The sequence below is a fragment of the Onychomys torridus genome, chromosome 13 (genome assembly GCF_903995425.1).
Source record: "Onychomys torridus chromosome 13, mOncTor1.1, whole genome shotgun sequence".
Lineage (NCBI taxonomy): Eukaryota > Metazoa > Chordata > Mammalia > Rodentia > Cricetidae > Onychomys > Onychomys torridus.
In genome coordinates this window covers 67,360,483-67,382,155 of record NC_050455.1, presented here as the reverse complement: position 1 = coordinate 67,382,155, position 21,673 = coordinate 67,360,483, and the positions used below count along the sequence as shown (strand labels likewise).

At 43.9% G+C, this 21,673-nt stretch overlaps 1 protein-coding gene across 1 annotated transcript in view; it reads left to right on the top strand.

The window, feature by feature from the left end:
* LOC118594562 (SET-binding protein-like) overlaps positions 1 to 21,673 on the top strand; it is a 79,605-nt gene that overhangs the window by 15,422 nt on the left and 42,510 nt on the right. Inside the window, exon 2 of the mRNA XM_036204499.1 lies at positions 5,030 to 5,658. Within this exon, the coding sequence (XP_036060392.1) occupies positions 5,194 to 5,658 (465 nt within the window). The 5' untranslated portion in view covers positions 5,030 to 5,193. The remainder of the gene's footprint in view (positions 1 to 5,029; positions 5,659 to 21,673) is intronic.

Below are 21,673 nucleotides of genomic sequence, written 5' to 3'. Positions count from 1 at the left end.
CCCCGTAGGCCGTTGGCTGCGCAAAACGAAGCTGCATAAGATGTTCCATCATTGTTGAGCGAAGTGTGGGGTCAGGCACTCAGAGTGGCTTGTCTAGCTAGCATTTCACTGAGTTTGAATGCCAGAGCAGGAGTAGAGATCCCATTGCCACGCTCTGGTCTCATTGTGCGTTCTAACTGTTCCTTCCAGGCTCTGGGGCTTTGTAGGACCTGATGAAGACTTACTTCCTAAGCAATCCTGATTGTCTCAGTCCCTGTGTGAAAGCCCTACAGGCAATCCCGGAAGGGTTAGCTTGTGTTGCATGGGAGGCAGGGACCCAGGCACAGAGTGTTCATTTTGTGCTGACCTCTCTGAGCCAGTTGCCAACTGCAGGAATGGGGACAGGTCAAAATGCTTTCACCTTGCCTGGGCTCCCCCATTTCTGAGTGTGTGACTGTGCTCACACGTGTGTGTTGGCAGGGGCTTACCACAAGAGGACTGACAGTTGTCTCCCTGACCCATCACAGAACTCAGAGTGTGTAGGCTGGCAGGTATGTGCTAGGGTGAATGATGAACAGCATCTTTGTGGGCTGGTGAGGCCAACAGAGAGCTTAGATTTCTTTGCTCTGTGCTTTTTTTTTTTTTTTTTTTTTTTATTTTAGGATTTTTAAGGTGATGGGGTTCACGTGGTGGACACAGAATCTGGATCTTTATCCCCAGGATAGGCATAAAACTTGACCAGGGCTTCCTGGGTGGGTGGGGCTAATTTTGGAGAAGGACTTTGAATAGCTGTCAGGTGTGAATATATTTTCGTTCAGAAAGAACTTCTAGAAACCTTCTAAAAGCACCATCCCTGGATGGAAAGGAAGTGAATGTGAACACTATTTAAGGGCTGCTTGCTGTTGAAATTGGGAAAATCAGATGCACTGTGCTCGAAACAACTAGAAAGCAACACAAGATGGACATTTAGAGGCACTCTATGCAGCCGGGTGGGATATGAGTCAGCCCAGGGAGTTAGTGCTGTTACCCAGAGTTTATAAAATCGTTACTATGGAGATGCAGATACTGGGGACTAACCTGGAATTATGGGAAGGTTCAGGGTCTGTTTGGCTTGTTAATTTCTCATTCATTTCTTCATGGCATATACTTTTAGAGAGGACCAGTCATACGCTTAGTGATTGCATAGATCAATGACAGCAGTTGTAAGAACTGATTCTATGGACATGCCAGTGCAGAGAACACTGTCGAGACAGGTTTGAACTGAGTAGTCAGTTCAGCTTAATAACTAAGATGGTCTGAGACTATTTTAATGTGAGAGACCTGAATGGTCGGTCTAGAATAGATGTTTGTAAAGCTTGGGACTCTTTGAAATGGCCTTATTATTTTATCTATAGTATGTGTTAGGAGGAACTCCAGCTGTCCCCCAAACTCCAGCTGGTTCAGGTCCTCAAGAAAGCACAGTCAGATTTCAGCAGGGGGTTCAACTATCTGTTTAGTATTAGGCTTCCTAGTTCTGCAGTGGTATGAGGTGTGCACTGCCCTGAAAAAAGCTTTGATAGAGTTCTTTCCCCTGCTGACTTCCAGTACCTGTAAGAACAAATCCAAGACTCACCAGTCTGTCTGTCACTCAAGAAGTTCATGATCCAACTGCCACCTTTTATTGGCTGTATTTCTCACTAGCCCCACTTGTTGCCACACTCCTTAGCTGCATATCCATTTGCTCTGTCCTTCGCACAGTCCTACATGTTCCTGTCTCACGTTGTGCCCTGTGCTGTACTGTCTGTTTTCTGCTAATGTCTCTCTTCTTTCCCTCTTTCTTTAATTCTTTTCATGGTGTAGCTAAGTGTGGTATGTACATATATTTGCATGAGGTCAAGTAAGTGTGTGTGTGTGTGTGTGTGTGTGTGTGTGTGTGTGTGTGTGTATGCATGTATGCCTGCCTTCATGCAACTGTGTGTACCTGTGTGTAGAATGAGATTGCTAGCAATGGTCTCCATAGCCAGTTCACTCCTGGGAACCTTGTCTCCACCTCCCGAGGCTGGAATTACAAGCAAGCCATATTGTACTTGAGTTGGTTCTGGAAATCTTAATTCAGATCCTCTTGTGTATGGGGCAGGCAGGTTAACCATCACCCTAGTGATGTTAACCATCACCCTGTCTCTGTAGGGTCTTCCTTCTTTCTTAATAGTTGCCCGAAGTCCCAGCAAGGGACTGTCTGTGCTTTGGTAGCTCTCCTGCACTGGTGCTGCAGCTCTCCTGCACTGGTGCTGCAGCTCTCCTGCACTGGTGCTGCAGCTCTCCTGCACTGGTGCTGCAGCTCTCCTGCACTGGTGCTGTAGATTTCTTTAGAGTTACTTTTTAGAACTCTGCTCAAGAGTGTGATTTTCAGGGAATGAATAGTTTCGTTGAATCTTAGGATCTTTAGTGGAATTGAGAAACACTTGTTGAATTGGATTTTCATTTTTATGGATCCCTTACTACTGCCTCTAAATAATTATTGACTCATGCAGTTAATTATACAAAAATCTGAAGCCAACCGTTTTTAAATGGGAGGCACTTTCTTCGTAATAATTTTCTACCGATGTCATACCCTGTATATTCATCCGCAGTTTGTGTTTCATTTCCTCACAATGTCTGCCTGCTCGAGCTGGAGGTCCAGATGAATTGCTAAGAGCCAGCAGAGGAAGTCTTTGCCTTATCTTACATCCAGTATGGGCACATTTGCCTGAGGGTGATAGTTACAGGGGGGATTAAAGCATCGTATTGGTGATTCCTGCCTAAGGAAGTAAGCCTTGGGCATTGCTGTCCTTAGCGGGTGGGAAATGACTTCCAGTGTCTTTGGAGCTGGAGTGTAGACTGGGAGAAGCCTACTGGACTCTCCCTGCCCTAAACAGGGCTGTGTCCTAAGGCATCTTGGTGCCTTAGGGTTCTACACTGTTATCTGCCCCTGATGAGAGAGGAATCAATGGATGGTGGTTACTTGAGAAAACTTATGTCTGTTGGTTTTGAAACAGGGTTTTTCTATATGCTTCTGGCTGTCCTAGAACTCACTATGTAGGCAAGCTAGCTTTGAGTTGGTGGTCTTCCTGCCTCAATTTCCCAAATGCCGGGACCACTGGCGTATACCACCACAGCTGGCTCAAAAGTGACATTTTATAAAATACAGGGTTTCAGGCATAGAGTCATTTAGTACACTGGAGACAAAGACTTTAGTAAGAAGAAAAAAGAAAAGAAAAGAAAAAAAAAAGGCAAGTGTCATGTGTTCTAACTACATTCTCCATTCTCCCACCAAGGAAGGTACTCAGTCTTGTTGGCAGCCTGAGTGGTGGCTGTTTAGGGATTTCTTGGGAGCCTCAGCAAAGGTACACCTGATTGTACTGTAGCAGTCTTAACACTTTCAGAAGAAATCTGTACTATTGCTTTTTCCTGAGAGGAAAACTCCTCATAAATGTGACTATCTGCAGGACTGAGCCATTTCCAGCTCTGAGTATGTTTCTGGGCTTCTCTGCAAACTGCCATGGCCTGTCTGGAGGTTTCTTATCTAAGCTACTTCCTCATCTGGCTTTCTTGCTGGGTTCTGGCTGAGAACATGATGGTTCCAGAGCCAGAAGCCACATCCTCAGCTGTCAGGTTCCAGTTCTTGGCTGCTCTCAATGTGTCCTTACAAGCCTCATTGGGCACACTTGGTAGGCACATTTGATGACCAGTTCTTTAAACTGATGGGCTCAGAGGTGGAAACAGAAACTGTAGAAATGTTTCCCGAGGACAAGGGGGAGAGTGCTCAGTGGTGTATGAAGGAAGGCTGGGAATAATGAGACTCCAGCTAGAAGATGTGGCAGTTTGTGTAGCTCTGAGATGTTAGGTTTTCTCTTACAGATGGACAGCTGAGCTTGGCTTTGGCTTTTGCAATTAAGAGTCTGAACTGGGGAATAAATAAACTATGCATGGAGAAGGGTAAGAGGGAAGGATAGTTGGCTCATCTTGGGATTATCTGGAGAAAGACTGATTTTTCTCTTCTTATCTTGGAGGGGAGAGGGCAGAGAAGTTGCTGGAAGGGTTCCTGTCACTTTTGATGACTTGTGAAATGCTGCTTCTCTCTTTTTCTTTTGGGTTCTGTTATGTGGACAAAATGGCCCTTCATCTAAGGAACAAGAAAGGAAGTTAAAACTTGTATAAATAGCTATTTTATATAAGTAACAGAAATGATTAGCTACCTTTCTGTATATACAAACATTTAAAAGTCTGTTTTGTATTAATCCCAGTGTTATTAGTGATTTCCTATCGAAATCTTTGGGTTTTATTATCAGCTCTCATTTCACCTAAGTTTAAGAGATAGCTTGTCAGGTGTGGTAGCTCACATGGAAAACCCCAGCGTTCAGTAGGCTGAATCAAGAATATAGCCACAAATTGGATTTTGGCCCGAGTAACACAGTGAATTCTAGCCCAGCCTGTACTACACAATGAGACCCCGTCTCACAGAGTGAAAGACAAAACCCCAAAGCAAATGAAACGAACAAGTAGAAACAAAAACCAGAACCCTTTGCATAATGGAGATTATATGTGACCTGAGTATTGACAGGAGGGTCACTAAAGGATGCCCTTCCTCTCTCAGGAGCAGCTGAGTGTGCTGTTCATTTTGCAACCCGTTCTTCAGATGGACAAGGGAAGTGACAGCTGACGCCACCTGGATGCAGTTTCCACCGACCTGTGTTAGCCCGCTGAGTCTCCTGTCATCGTGGCTGGTTGTCCTGGTGACAGAGCCCATTGTGGCTTCAGAGTGAGAAACCTCCAGTGGTTACTAGCTGAGGACTCAACTCTCTTATCTTTATTATTGGGCCTGCAGCCATAAAAATTAATAATAATCCATCATGACAGCATTGTGATATGTTTCCCCTGTGCTCTGGAATAATTCTGTTTGGGTATGCGAACTTTTGGACTGATTTTCTGATACTGTCGGCTTGTGGGAAGGACTTTAGAAACTGAGATTGGATCTTTTGGGGTCCAGTTCTTTCCTACCATAGCCACTTATTTCTCTGCTTCTCAATTGCAGATCTGATCTCTTCTGAGCATCTCACCACATCTCCATTCTTGGGACGTTGAATCCAGCAGTTGGACTATTTGTTCTTGGAATTTTGGGTGTCTTCTCTTTTGACTTTTTCCACTTCCCTTCATCCCTTCCCCCTCCCAAGAACTCCTGAAGACTGTGGGATTACCATGGAGTCCAGGGAAATTTTAAGCAGCTCCCGGCAAAGAGGGAGCGAGTCAGAGTTCCTTCCAGGCTCCTCATCCAAGTCCCCAGCCGCCCCTAGCTGTGCAGGAGAGCCCTTGAAAGGCATCTCTGTGGGTGGAGAACGCATGGAACCAGAAGAGGAGGATGAATTGGGCTCAGGACGAGATGTGGATTGCAACTCTAATGCAGACAGTGAGAAATGGGTGGCTGGAGATGGCTTGGAAGAACAGGAGTTCTCCATCAAAGAGGCCAACTTCACCGAGGGGAGTTTGAAGCTGAAGATTCAAACCACAAAGCGAGCTAAGAAACCCCCCAAAAACCTGGAGAACTATATATGTCCCCCTGAGATCAAGATCACCATAAAGCAGTCTGGGGACCAGAAGGTGTCCCGTGCTGGGAAAAATAGCAAAGCTACAAAGGAAGAAGAAAGAAACCACTCCAAAAAGAAGGTAGGAAACTGTGCCTTGCAGGTTTGGTTTGGTTTCTGTTTCTGCTGTTCTCTCACCAACTTTTAAAGGTCAACTTACTTTTGAATCACCAGCCTCTTCAATGGAATATTTAGGGCCTATGTGGCCAAGTCTCTGATATAATAGGTGTAATGCTGAGTTGGTCACTTTATATTTTATACTCACCTAGGAAACAAGCTATTGGGAAATGATGATTTGGGATCACATCCTGCTTCTTGGGTGATAGCCTACAGGCCAGGTCAGCCACGGCCTGCAAAAGTTGGAGATGCATTTTTTGGTTTGTTCTCATCTTAAGTTTGCGTCTGTTCCCTCAGCTGGTCAGTCAGGGCAGTCAGGGAAGTCACAACCAACGCTTGGTTTCATTTGTTAGTGTTTTACATCTTTCTGAGGTGAGTGCTCTGAGGAAGCCCTGTTTTTGTCGTGATAGAGGCTTCTGTAGGAGCCACAGATAGTCATCCCGAAAGCAAGTCATCGGAGAGCAATATTAGAAGGGGGAAACTAGAGAAGGTGAAGGTCTGGGGTACAGCTGACTGAATCACAGCCCGAGACATGGAGATGGTGGAGCTTTAAGGTTATATGGGAAGTGGCCCACTGGTCTGCTAGATGTCACACACAGGCATGCAGATAGAGGTGCTTGGTAGTATCAGTTTATTGGGAATGAATGGGTCCATATTTTTATTGAACTAGTGTGTGTGTGTGTGTGTGTGTGTGTGTGTGTGTGTGTGTGTGTGTAATTATAGTGACCTCCCTTCTGGGGATGGGTATGGTACTCAGCCTGTGATAGCAGAAGATTGACCCAGTCCAGAAAGCTTTGGCCTTCAGGAATCTTCATGGCCTGGGGATGGCTCGGAAAGGGACTTTTATTGACAAAGTGTTTGGGTTCAGGTGATAGGTACTAATCCGGTTCTGTCTGCCTTTCACTTATGTGCAATTATTTATGTGTGCTAGATGTGGTGTAACAACTTAAAGTGGTCTAACATGCCCTGGAATGTTCCTGTCACCAGCGGTCTTCTGAGCTTCTTTGTATTCATTCAATGAAATGAGCAGAAACCGTGGCACTTCTTCAGAGCAGAGCTGTGCCTGTCCTCATGGAGAGTGTTTATAATGATAGTTTGCATTGAAAACCAGAGATATGAGCCCGCAGAAGCCTTGTTCAAGCGTGACAACTCCTCACAGTTGGCTCAACAAGTTTGTCCTGTGTTTAAAACTGAAGCTTCTTCATCCAGAAGCTGCCTGGATTCCAGGAAACCAGGACAGTTGGCTCACTGCTGTGTTAGTATTTGGGGACAGAGAGGAGTAATGTTGGCTTCATTCACCAGAGCATGTGGGTCACACACTCCCCTCCTCCCATTACAACTTTGCAGTGGTTAATGAGTTCTCTGTTTTGAAAACAAAGGTTATCTTCATACCTGACAGGAACTTTTGAGTCACTTATAAAGTGACATTGTTGCTTTTGAGTTAGGTGTCTTCAGCTTTGAAAATGAGTACTGTTCTCTCTGACTACTGAGGTGGCCCAGTTCTTTGTATGCTCTTGATGCCTGTGTGGAGGTGGGGTGGGCTGGGGTGGGGTGGGGTGGGGTGGGGTGGGGTGGGGTGGAGTTGGGGAATGGAGTATCCTGGATGGTGATTACTTTCTCTCTGTTCCCTCCATACTGGGGTTTGAGTAGCAGCTCACAGTTTGGGTGTTCAACCCCAAATTTAGTCCAAACTGAAGTGTGAATGAGGTCAGCCATTCTCATCCAGGAAGGGAGGTGTTTTTGTTAGAAAGAAAGATGAAATCCCTTATTTGCACATGTGGTTTGCCTCGTGTGGTAAGTGTTTTTATGCCCTACAGTTGGAAGGAGTGGAAAGGAAGGGGGGCAGATTCCAATGCACAGTCGTGGTTTATGATGTCACCATGCTGGAATAGCTTATAAAATGTTTTAGCTCTTAGAAGCTTGTTTAATACTATGTATCTGCATCTTTTCTACATTTACTCACACCGAAAGTTGTTACTTTCCAGGAATGAACAAATAAAGTTAACAGCGTGGGGCTGTAATTCCTTATTGGATGACAAGAACATTCTCTTATCTCTATTGGATTAGAATACTAATCTTATTACCCTTCAAATTCCTGTCATTTTGCAGAGATTGAGCAAAAGCTGAAGTTGAGGCTGTGTGTGTGTGTGTAGAAATCCTGCTTGTTGTTTGTATGGAAAAATTCAGTGACGTGCACCTGCAGAATTTACCTTAAATAAATCAGAACTATGTGATGAGTGACAGGGACAGAGAAAGGGTGAAGATAGTGGCTTGTGAGTAACAGATTGGTACACTGAGATCTAGTCTTGACTATCTTAGTGAAGCGAGCCCTCTTTTGAAGATGTGTGCATGGAGCTGCCACTAGCAACCAAGTCCTACTCTAGAAATTGCCAAAGGCTGTGTGGATCTGGTCCTTGAGTGGATGGAGCCTTCTTCTTGGAGGCATTTGGATAGATGTTCTGACATTGAGCAAGGGTTGGCAACCACAGCCTGTGGGCCAAATCCAGCCTCCTTCCTGTTTTTCTACAGCCTACGTACAAAAATTGGTTTTTACATTTCTAAAAAGATTTTTAAAAATCAAAGAAATGGAAATATTTTGAAGTATGTTAAGTTTCTTTGAAATTCAAATTTCAGTGTCCATAAATAAAGTTCTAATGGAGTGAGGCCAAGTCCACTTCATTACATTTTGTCTATCACTGCTGTATTATTGCAGTGGCTGAGTTGGGCAGCTGTCTCCTTGACACTGAAGCCTGTAGAGCTTAAACTGTTTACTAACCTGGTCTTATACAAAATGTTTCAGGCCCAGGAGAAAGCCTACTCAGTAAAGAGCTTGTCATGTATGCATAATGATCTGCCTTTGGATCCCGGAACCTACGTTTAAAAAAAAAAAAAAAAAAAAAGACAGTGTGCCTGATATATCAGCAGTCCAGCCACCAAGGAGGTGGAGACAGGAAGGTGGCTGGGGCTTCCTGGACAGCTAGGATTCAAGACTGGAGGGTGGTAGAAGTTGATCGTTACAGTATGTTCCTTTATTTTTAAGCAAAGGGATTAATAGTTTGTTCAGGTGATTGGTGACAGCTTAGGCAAAGAGACTTTAGATTGGGTTCCACTTGATTTTCTATGTTTGAAAAGGAAAGCTCCCTGGGAAAATTATGATGTGACTTGCCCATCACAAACAAGTTCTTTACTGTGTTCATAGTAGTTACACATGGTCTTCAGCTTTGAGATGATGAGATGGATGTCTAATGTTCTATAGCACTTTCATTCCAAATTTCAAATGTAAGAACTAACTTTCCAAACTAGAGAGCATTTGTCAGGGAACATAGTCACTTTGATGGAAGAACTCATGGAAAGAGTATCCCACAGTCTCAAGGCTGATGGACTTTCCTGACAAGTGTAGGAATTAGCATAGGGGTGGATGGCCTTCATGAGAAGGCTGATGGCAATCGGTTCAGGGGAAGTGTGAAAGCAGTGTTTGATGGGTGTAGAGTCTCAGAACATATTTCCTGGGCTTTGCAGAGAGATGGCAGACAAGTGCCTTGCTTTCTTGCCAGAGCACCAACACTGTTGCATCTTAAAGTTACTTGGGTCAGGAACATAATAACTTGTGCTTGGTCTGGCTTCCTTGTAGGTCAGTCAAGAAAACCAGCAGAGAACATGAAGATGAATCTCTAGAGACAAGTTCAAGTTCAAAACACATATAAAGCCAGAAGCTTTGACAGGGACAGATCTGGGGACACTCTCAGCTCAGCAGTTATGAGTGAAGACAGGGGATTAGAGACACTGGTCTAAATTCAACCACAAGAAAAGGGGTGGGGCATCCCAGACACAATTACTCCACTGCCAAGGGGCTCTGTTTATTTGGATGTGTATTGTAACTTTGCTGAATCCCAGTTTCCTCATCTGGGAAATCTAGATGAAAATTTCTACATGATGTAACTTGAAAGACTAGGGGGAAATGGCTAATTTATTCAGCACATGTCATGTAAGAGTTCTGATACTGAGTCGCATCACCTGCTAGTCTTCTAGCTTATTGGCTTGGAGTCACCTTCTTAGCCAGCCCCTATGACAGATCTTGCATGTAAATATTCATTGAAAGAGGAAGATATCATGGTTTGGATTGCTTTGAAGGTGCATGAGCTCCTAGAATGGGTAAGCTGCCTTTGAAGCTGGTTCTGTTATGCTCTAAAGCTGATATATTGTGGTCCCTAAACAGCCAGGATTACGGGATCATTCCTCTCATACTAGCTAGAATGGCAGGATAACATTTGGATGCATTTTCTTCATTTCCAAATATGGAAGAGTGTATAAGGTAGCTTTCCCATGGATTTAAGTGTTATTTTCCCATATGGTTGTTATTACATTTATTTGTCTTTGATTAAACTATAACTTCTATTTCATGTCTTTTGACATAATTTAATTTCCCCCCTTGCTGGTTAAATTGAGAGAAATCATTTTCTCTAGTGCCAAGGACTTATACCTTATATTATCAAGTGTTCTCAGTGATAAAGTCTGTGCTCAGGACTCAGCCTTGGCCACCGCACTTTGTCCTCCATCATGTGTCTGGGCAGACTTTTGTGTTGTATTTTAAGTGCAAACCTCTTCTGGGAAGCCTTTGCTTACTCATCTTCACACAGTGCCTCCTTTGTGTCAAACACGTAAAGTAACATGGGCAGAAAAGAGGATGTTCAGTACTATGGACAAGGGGCACATGGGCTTGAGAGGAATGAATGGGTTTTCTTTGACTCTGTAAGTATAACAGCAGGCAGTGGGATTTGGATGGGGGAAAGGGGATGTTTGGGGTCTGGGATGTGGTGCAGAGAGGGAGAAGGTGCTGTTAGGTGAGGTGAGTATAAGCAAAGAGGATCTTGTCTAGTGTTACATCCCTTTTCTGGAGTAGTGGGAGCAGCACATTTCTTTCTTGGCTCTCTGTGGTAATGGGTATACTGACTAGGTGAGGAGCTGCTGGGCAGGAGCTTTTAGGCAGGGCTTGTTTGCGATGAACCTTAGATGAATCTTCTAAGAGCTGAGATTGTCTGCCCTTTATTCCTCCTTCCAGTCTGGTTACTGTGAGCATCAATGTGAGTCCTTCCTCCTCCGTGACTCAGTGACTCACGTGCCTCTCTGTTGCTTTTATTCTGAACAGCGCCTTCTCTTGTCTCTTCCAGTTTTACCATTTGTTAAGCATGGGAATGTGGTGTTTCCAACTGCTGGGTATCTCTGATTCTTCTGTCTTGACAGCCGCACCTGGCCAGCAGCAGGGCAGGTCTTGCCAGCATTTCTTTGTAAAAGGCCAAATTTATCTTCTTGATTAATTATTTCTGCCCGGATTTGTTTATTTGACCTTGTAAAGTAACACATTCTTATTTATTCATCACTCAGGAAACGTTTACCGAGGGAAGATCGTTCGGTTATTTCATAACTAAAATAGCACCTGTGGGGTGTATGATCCTCCTCCAGAAGTATTGTTTTTCTGGGCAACAGAGATTACTTCACTGGTAAGAGAAAGGAATAAGGGAACACATTGCAGGTGGAGCTGGGACCCCAGCAGTAGCTCTGCTGCCATAATTAAAACCCCAGGCAGAAGGTTTTTACCTCCCTCAGTCTCCATGTCTGAATTCTCACAGAAAGCATCCACAGCTATTCTGCTCATCAGTGTTCGCTTTAAGAATGCCAGTTATCATACATGTAGACGTTGGACATTAATCTAGGCAACTGGTTTTATCAGCAAGTTGTTTTCTTCACTCCAGATGCCCCCTCCCCGCCCCCAGTATAGTAAATAAAAGCCCTCAAGTCATGGAGCACATGCCAGAGCTGAGCTTTGAAAGTGGCGAGATTTACCCACCTTGTGCTCAAAGAGGATATTCTACTCTTGTAGTTAGCTCCCACCATGACCCTGGTTTCATTTTTGGCTATTGTTTTTTTTTTTTCTTCTGGATTTGAGACTCTCTAAGGGTTTAAATCATCAGCTGGCCTGCTTCCTCTTAGGTTTAATATTATCTTAATATTTCTCCTCCTCATCTTCTTCCTCCTCCTCCAACTTCTCCAAGGACTTTTTTTTTTGAGCTGAGGATCGAACCTAGGGCCTTGCGCTTGCTAGGCGAGTACTCTACCACTGAGCTAAATCCCCAACCCCTCCAAGGACTTTTTTATATTTACTTATTTATTTGGTGATCTCTGGGTCACTCAGCATCAGTGTACTACAAGGACCAGAAAGAAACCTGAGTGCTGTTCGGGAGACATGCCATTCCTAGGTGTGAGCCCTTTTCTGTCAGTGACCAGATGCATGCTCCAGGTGAGGACCCCATAGTGAAGGAGCTCCAGATAGGTCATGTTAGCTTAGCCCTTCCCGATGACGACTGCATGGAGGTCAGGGACCACACAAGACTTCCTTGTCATTATGAGGAGGGTGGCTGGTTCTTTGGCCAGCCTTCCTTGCTTAGATTGCTGTCTTTCATTTTCCTCTGAGGATGCATCAGAAGTCTCTCCCTGTGGCACAGGTACAGTGACCTGCAGAGTACTGGACTCTAGGGGGCTTGGACTATGCTGTGTATGTTAGTTAGAGGAGGCCTGAGTGTCCTCAGCTGATGTCTGCGTCAACAGCTGCTGCTGCAGAGCAGTGAGGTTTGGGTGGTGGCAGTGGGGTAGTTGGAAGATGGCTATGGGATCTGTTTAGAGATGTGTTAAAGGTCTTCTATCTCTGTGTTCATTGAGGTCACAAACCAAGATGATTGCTGTGTGAATGAAATTTCTGAAGTGTCAAAGGGACCACGACCACATGCAGTTCAGCTGGCAGCAGGCAGACTGCCATGCTTTGCAAAGGGGGCCTCTTCTGCATCACTGCAATTCACACCCACAAAAGGCCCTGCTATCCCTGCTTTCCCCAAACACCTTTAACTTCATTTCCTATTTCTTCTTTTGTTTTACTCAGACAAGGTCTTGCTATGCACTCCAGGCCTTAAATCATCTTCCTCTTCCTGTCTCAGTCCTCCTGTCCTGGGATTATAGGCATGCCCCTCAAGGACCGGCTTGCATTTCTTTAAAAAATTTTTTTCAATGAAAGGCATTAGGAACAATTGTTTTTTGTCTTCCTATCCAAGATTTAAATCTTAGCCTTCCTGCCACTTGAATGAAAAAACAACCTGTTTTCAAAGTGCTACATGCAGAACATCCCAGGACATGCCCAGCAACCTTGTTTGTTCACAGGCAGGTTATTTGGTCGGGGATGAATGGGTCCCGCTGGAGGCAGCAGTGGCCAGATCACAGGGATGTGCCAGGGGCATTCTCACAGACAGGCTAGAGACCCAGCTGCCAGCTTCTGGCCTCGTTCAATACAGACAGGCACTCACCATGAATCATCAAGCCATGTTCTTCTGGGGGGTTGTTATCCACGATAAACTATAAACGCATCGTTCGTGCAGTACCATCTGTGTGGGGGATGGGCTTCACTTTGACCCTCAGAGTGACTGACTTTGGAGAGTGACAATGAACCTGTGGGGACTCACCACAAAGAAGAAGTATCAGTGGCCAGAGGGACAGAGGAGAAGACCAAGTTAACAGGGATAAAGGTTCCCAGGTGATGAGTGTAGACACACACAGTCAGAGCCTCAACATACAGATACCCACATGGACTCTCAGTCATATAACATTGTAACAAGTCTAGTGAAGTATTGAAAAGAGGAGCAGTGAGTCCTCAGTGCCCATAGTGTGCAAGCTGAGACACAGTCCCATGAATGTGGGTCAGAATCTGGTCTGCCAGGGGCACACACATTGCAAGAGGCCTGTCTATTGGGTATTTTTCCAACTCCCATAGTATTCCAGCAGATCCCATGAGGGTAAGGGCCCCTTGAACATTTCTCTCTGAAGTTTCTGTCTGTTGTTACATCCTAACACACCCTCACCCCACCTCCTGCTGACAAACCCTAGCTGTACCTCCCTGCCCAGAGTCAACTTTCCTCACCTCCCCATTGGCCTGTGACCTCACCAGGGAAACAATGGAGGCCATTCTTTGCTCTGAAAAGTCCAAGTAGTTCCTACCTTGCCAGGCCATTTGATAACCATCATTGGTATCATTTACAGATTGCTTCACTGTGTTCTCTAGACCTTGTTTATTAGGTATTTTTCCCAGATGGTCTTTGCCTCCTCTACTGGCTGATTTCACAGTGAGGGATGGGAGGTGTGGCCTTTGACCCTTAAGATGGGTCCTTGTACCTTGACAATAAAAATATTCACTTATAAAGAGAAATGTGCATAGGATTGCAAGCAGCCTTTCATGCCAGGCCAGTCGGTTTACCTGTTGAGTGTGGTGAATGAGAAGCCAGATCTGAAATTACACGCTGTTCACCATATCCTGGACCCCTGGGGGGTGGTCGGACTTAGAGCAGGTATTTTCCCAGTGGGTCAGTGTGTACCTAAAGATCTATCAGAGTGAACAATGGAACTCTTCATGGCTTCTCCATCTCTATCCTGGGGAGGTAGAAAGCAATTTATTTGGGTGTTTGACTCTTCCTCTTCCTTCCACCTTCTCTGAGATGTTCCAGTGGTGGGCTACTGTCACACTGAGCTTTGGATGTCACTTGTTTACACACACACACACACACACACACACACACACACACACACATACATATAAAGTCAAGGCTGGGAGTCACATCAGGGATCCAAGAACAGGCAACCAAACCCATTGAAGATGCAGGCTAGAATCAATACTTGGTCAGTAGGCAGGGGGAGACAAAAGAAGCTTTCGGTCAGAAGACAGGATAGGCCCACAATCTTGTCACATTTCAGAACAGTGGGTGTCACCAAAAGTGTGGACACTCTGAGCTTTTCTTCTGAAGCATCTTTGAAGGAACACCCCTCCCCCACATCTAAATGACAGTGCGTTGTTCAGCTGCTGCTCTGGGGCCCTAAGGCACTTCCAAGCAACTTTTGTTTTAGAAGGCTCTTTCCTGCTTTGCACTAACCTTATCTTCTGTAAAGCCTAAATGTTCCCACTTCCTCAAAGTGTTCTTCAGATCTCTCATACCAAATTACCCCGATTCCTGTGCTAGAAACACAAGTGTGTCACTGTCCTTAAAACACGCAAGTGTGGAGAACTTACCGAGGAGACTACTTTACTAAGGGGTTGTTTGGCCAGCAGAGCTCCAGGGGCTTGCAACCTTGACTGCTATAAGACACAGTGCCTCTAAGATACGACCCGGGGCCATATCAGCATCTCGGCTGCTTTACTATTGTTGGTGTACACTGAAATCAAGGAATCTTACAAAAGCAATACTGCCTCGTGTTCCTTCTGATGACCATAACCATCATACTCCTTCTTCGGTGGATTCCATGGGCCAAATTTTAGGTGTTTTTGTTGTTTATTTACTATCATGTTTTTCTGCACCGTTGATGGCAGAGGTTCAAATCAAGTTAGTGGAACTGTTTGGGATGCATTAGGAGGTGTGGCCTTCTCTGGCTGGTGTGGCCTTGTTGGAGGAGGTGTGTCACTAGGAGTGGGCTTTGAGGTTCCCAAAGCCCAAGCTAGGCACAAGTCTTTCTCTCCTGGCTGACTTCTGACCAGAATGCAAGCTCTCAGTTACTGCTCTCAGTGCCAGCCTGCCTGCTTCCTGAAATGATGACCATGGACTAACCCTCTAAATCTGTAAGCTGGACCCTAATTAAATGCTTTCTTTTGTAAGAGTTGCTTTGGTCATGGCGTCTCTTCACAGCAACAGAACAGTTACTAAGACAGAAGGTAGGTCTAAAAATTGATATAATCACTATCAAGATTGTAATAGACATAAATCATTTTGACCATAAAACCCCTGAGATCTGTCCCCAAAGCTGCTTGCTGTTGGGATGCTGCTATTTGGCAGCATGGTTGCAGTCTGATATTGTAGATCTTGTAAATCAAAGGAGACATTAGCAGAATTATCAGGAATGTACAAACGGTATTTTGTTTGCAGGTAGGAAGGACAGGAGAATCCTTTAATCTGATTACAGTTGGGGAGGCTGTGAGTACTCTACCTGACATGTCAATAGTTCATACTAAGGTTTTAATGGAGGCCTTTAAAACTTGAATGTTTGTCTTTAAAAGCATAGTTTACAAAATTATAATTATTATAAATTATTTTAATCTTTAGTTGTATTTTTCCATTATGTGTTTAAGACCATGTAGGTGGCCCAAAACTAATGTTTTTCTCTCTCGAGTAAATTTAGTTGAGTGTATGGTCTTCCTATATTCCTTTTACTCTTTTTATGTATGTGCATTGTCTAACTTCTGGGTTTCCATGTCCTCCCTAATCAGGAGGATGTGGCCACTTATAGCTGCAGGACTCTTTGGGCGATGCCTCAAAGTCCCCTGATCTAGTTGTCTTTGAGAGGCAAGAGCCAAAATATTGGGTGTATTTTTGTTGTCTGTTATGGGGGGAGGCAGTGTAGACAGATTTTTTTTCTGTCCCTACTGCCTGCTCCCAAATAACCTGCAGTGAGATTTACTATTTACAAATGATTGGCCAATAGCTCAGCCTTGTTACTAGCTAACTCTTACATTTAAACTAACCCATATTTCTTATCTATTCTTTGCCATGTGGCTTGGTACCTTTTCTCTGTATGGCATGCCCATCTTGTTCTATCTGCATTTGCTGGTGACTTACCTAACTCTGCCCTTCTTCATCCCAGCATCCTCATTTTGATTGTCCTGCATAACTTTATCCTGCCTTACTATAGGTCAATCATCTTCTTTATTAACTAATGAGAGTAATACATACTCACAGTGTATAGAAGGATTATTCCACATCAGGGGGTGGGTGTCCTTTATATAGAGTAAGCTTACCTAGATTTTTAATGTTACTATTTGTTGGTATTTTACCTCCTGTAATCCCCACCTTGAAAAGGAAATTTAGCAGAGATATTTGACAAACATATATATCGCTCATTTTATATGTAACACAATCTTAGTGAAATCTTATATTTAATAATAGCATATGAATGCTAGTCTTGAAAAATAGATTCATAGCAATTGACTCTAGAAGGATTTACATTGTATATCACCCAGACACATCTCAACCAACTCAAAACATTTTTATTTTTTATTTTTTAGCCATTTATTACACATATGAGATAATATAGTTTTTGAAAATCTGTTTTAGAAAAAAGTCATTATCTCTGTATCCAATATTAAAATTTATAACCTAATGAAACTTTATCTTAGGATCCTCAGTGCCTGTTGTTTTATAGAAACAAGTATCATTTTAAGGTTTTTATGAAGCATTTAACACACCCATGCATATATCTTTGTAAGCTTTAAGAAGATTACCTTGGTTTACAAGTATGTACTTACAATGCCTTTTAAATACTTACATTCATGCATAAGCACACACATGTATTAAAGTTATATCAAGCAATAAACAAATTAAAGTAAAAATAGCTTTCAGAACATAAAACATGAATGAAAAAATCTAAGCAGTCGCAGGTTTGCTACACAGTTATTTTGGGGAAGTTTGGAGACAAAATGAATTTTGTTTCATGTTGCCACAAAATGACTTAGAAACAATGACAAGAAACATAAATACACAGGACACAGTTACGTCAGTAAGGGACAAATTTCCAACTCTAGCCTTGCAGGGAATAAGGTCAGCTTTTGGGGGATCCACCTCTGCATTTTGTTCATCTGCCTTTTTGTGTCTTAAATACCTTTAATCCTTTAAGGTGGTGTTGTCCTGGGGGGCATTCCTCCAGTCTTTGTTAACATTGAAAAGGAAGTGTTCTTCTATAGCTAAGTCTGTGGAGCCTGAGGTTCCCGTATTATTCTTGGGCTGGTTATTTGGGTTAATAAGTTTCAGGCAGTGTGTCAGTAAGTTACTTGGGAAGTAAAAGGGAAAAACAGAGCTATAGACCTGACATGAGGAAAAATGTTAGCCATTTGGGAAGGTAACAGGAAGCAAGGGTCTCTTGCATAGTGGAGACAGAGAGTTGAGGTTTTGGAAGTCTACAAGAAAAAAAAAATCAATTTAGGAGACATGTTTAGATGTGCCTGTGGGTGCTAGTTGCCCAGTGATGTGTTAGTGGTCACTGGAGATGGTTTCCCACCACCATTTTATTGCTGAACGCCTCTGATGAAAAAGGAACATGGCCCCTGTGGCAGTGTTATAGACTTCGAAGCAAATAGATAACACAAACCTTTACACCTAGTGTGCCTTGGTTTTCTCCCTTCATTTTCTTCATGTAACATCCAGTTCTTGTAGAGCACCATCAAGGCCTCGACATAAAGCTCTGTAGACCATTTCCCTTGGTTCCTACAAAACAGGCCCACATGTAGTATGGTATTGGAGTTTAAGATTTTAATCTTCTGGCACACTTTTCCTTCAGCCAGATTGTATTGAGGCAAGACAGTGTTACAGTAAAATATTATCCTGCTTCCTTAGGTTCACAGGCTAGGACTTATCCTACCTCTGCAGAATACATTGTGTGTAGGTGTGTGTGTGTGAGAACATCCAAGCAAATGGAAGACAAATTTTCCGTGATGATCCATCCCAAGGAGAGAGAGAAGTAATAGAGCCTCTGGAGTGGAAAAGGGACTCCCTCTGCATACCTAAGGCCCTCAAAGTGAGCAGGCTGTTGGAGCGCCCTCCTCCCCTCTTCAGATTCTACTTCTAAGTGTCCTTGACAGCGGCCCTGAGCATTTTCACGAAAGAATTAAAAGCACTGGTTTGTACTCCAATGCTCTTGGGCTTCCTCCTCCCTCAGCTGGGATAGAAGAGCAGCCTCATATTGCCTATCTCTTCGGGGATTGCATCCTGTCATATTGGTGCCAGCCCCTGCCAGTAGTATCTATCCCCTTTATCTCAATGGAATGAAGTCTCTCTATCACAAGAAGCTACAAAAATAAACAGTTGTATAAGAAGAGAAGCAAAACCAAACAGAACCAAATGCTGTCAGTTTCACATAAGAGATGATTGCTTGATTGAATGGCTTTGGCCCCTTTGTTTTAAAATTGCTTTTCAGGGAAAAAGTGCAAGTGGGTGGGATTACCCCTCACACACACACACACCATGATTTAATTCTCAAGGGAACATCTTAATGCTCGGGGAACTCCACACATCTTCATACCCTTGAAGATAGGAGTGTCTAAAGAAAACCAATAAGGAAGAGTTGAGAACAAGTATGAAGAAGTAGAAAAGGAAGGAAGTGGGTGGATCACGGTGGTAGAAAATGTGGAGATGGGTTCATCTTTGTAAGGTTTAGGGATTACTTTTTTTTTCCTATTACATCTGCAAGGTTCATCAATAGGAATCTAGAGTGTCAGGACCCCCAAGTTGCCTGAGAATCAGTGGTACATACTCTCATACTCCTCAATTCCAGAGTTACTTTGGTTGGAGAGAACTAGTCTCCAAAATATTATGGAGAATTGGGGTGGCGTACGTGCCCCAAAGTTCTAGAGTTCCCATAGTCAGCAAAGGCTAATCTTTCAGACCAATGAGAATCAGGACCCCCAAATTGCCTTGATCAAGCTGGGTCAAGCTTACTCCCCAGCCCCCATAGAAAAGGGATGAGTATCTCTCTCAGATAGGATGCTCATTTCTTTCCTGAAGCGATTGGGAGGGAACCCAAAAAGAAAGAGCCACCTATGCTAGCACAGTTTGTTGAAGGTATCTCAGAAACTCTACATGCCTTCAGAACCTAGTTGGTACATAGGTAAAACGTCTTAAAATTAGAAGGACTTATCATGAAGATCTGACATTATCTCCTTGATCAGATATAGGCAGTGTAGTGGCCTTATCACCTGGCAATATGGGCATCCAGAAAACATGCATGGGCATAGCCATTCCTTTCCAATGAAAGGCATCTGAGTCAGATTAGCATAAATGTGGCAAAAGACAGACTTATGGAGCAGGAGTGAGTGGTCTGAGGTATGAAGGCCTGAAATAGCAAACCAAGGGAAGGCAAAGGAAAAAGGAACTCTGTAGTCTTCACCCAAGAGAGGGCAGCTCCCATACTGGGAACACCAAAAGATGTCACCTGTGTCTAATTTTGATTCCATTTGACTCCTGTTTCTGCTGGGGTAAGAAGGAGCATGGAAGAGGCAGATGGAATGGGAACGTATGCCCAGTGTTCATAGATGGTGCTGTTGTTATGGGATCATATGGAGAATGTGGGAAGCAGAAAGAGTTCCAAGATGCCATTTTGTCCCAGCTGAGGATGACAGGGGAGGAGAACAGACATATCTGTGTCCCTCTGTGTAGGCAGACATTAAAGTCCCTCATAAGCTAACTTGTTAACCCTCATTTAAAGTTTCTGTGACCTTGGGTGGCACTTCCACCCAGTTAGAAAAAGCAACTGCCAAGGGACCACATGATCTAAGATAGTGTCATCACCCTTCATTTTGGCCAGGAGTCTTTGGGCCAAGCTTGCCAACCACTGGTCTGCTCTCTTCTTTTTCCCTAAACTTGATCTATTTTTTTTTTCTCAGCTCAGAAGGACAGGTGGTGGGAAGGGAAGGAAGAAGGAAGGCCTTGCTCAGGGAGGGGAGATAGCGAGTTAACAGTATTGGTTATAAACACCTCCCTCAGTGGCCATCATCAACAGCCACATGGAAAAAAGGCAAGTGGGGGGAACATTACATGTGCACTCTGTGTCTGGCTCTCAACCCCTGGAGAAAGAGCTGAGGGAGAAAGAGAAAGAGTTTGCTTTCTCCCAAGAAGGCACAACAATGTAGGAAGAAGCTCAGTAGACCTGGACCAAGGCAGAGGTAAAGCTGGGAGACTGGACTCCAAAAGGAGGTTCAGTCAAAGGCTAATCACCACAGGCTCAAACCCTGGAAATTTACATGAATCATACAATAAGATTATATCCCCAGAGGAGCTTCTTCTGGACCCCTTGCTGGTTGCCAAAGCTTACCAAGGAAACTTCGGTTTTCCTGGTAAAATTGGTACAGTTATGGAAATCCTGGGGAAATATAATTGATTGTCAAAATGTGTTTCAGGTAGGACATGGAATGGAAAATTGGTGGCAGACATCATATCTACAAAGTAGTTTGAGAAAGTATGCTCATGTGCGTCTAACCATTACCTCTCTTTGGTAGTTCCTTGAGCATTTCACTGAAGTAACTGTTAATCCTCCCTGTTTTATAGGCTTGGGAAAGGGCTCTGAGGGCTTTTAAAATGGCTTGCCTGAGGTTACAGCTAATTACAGGAGCTAGGGGAGGTGCAGGCTCAAACCCTCAGGTTCCCTGGTTTCCAGCAATAGGACACCATCATTGAAAGATTCCTCACTGCTGTCTGGCTGGGCCATCTTTAAAGGGAGAAGTGCTGAAGAACTTGTAGTTCGACCTGCTTGGTGCTGCTTTTCAAGTCTGGGCTGCCTGTGAAGCTGAGCATTCCAGATTTCCTCAGGGGCTGTAGTTCCTTTCTGGTATTGGCACAGCTGGAAAAGAGTCTGAAGGTCCCAGAAGCAGTGAGACTTGGGACAAAATGATGCTTCAGTGATGTAGGGTTCTTGGCTAATGAGCTCACTGAGATTTAATCCAGGGTTATTTGTAGGATCTTGGAAAAGACCCTGCTTTGGCGGGAAAAGGCAGAGTTCAGTAAAGGGCCCTTCTGGAACACTTAGCTGTTCATTGTCATCAAAGACTTGCAGGTGTGTCTCACCTTTTACCATTGAGACATGATGTCATCCACAAAATTCAGGATGGGGAACTGTGAAATTGAATTACGGTAAAAACAAACAAGAGTGGGGGAAAGTCACATCATGTTTTAAGTAAGTTTGCAACTTTTGTGTTTGGCTACGTTCATAGTTGTACTGGGACACCTGCTTCTCAGGAGATGGCTATCCAACGGGGGTTCTGAGTTCAAATACCCGTTCTGCCTTTAACAAAGGACTTTGTGTTTTCTCACACTTAACAAGAGATCAATATTGTCTTTCCTCCTTCTGCACATTGTTCTGAAGATCCTGAGTGAAGGACTATAAGGGGGCTGTGAAATGCTAACTAAGCAATGGAA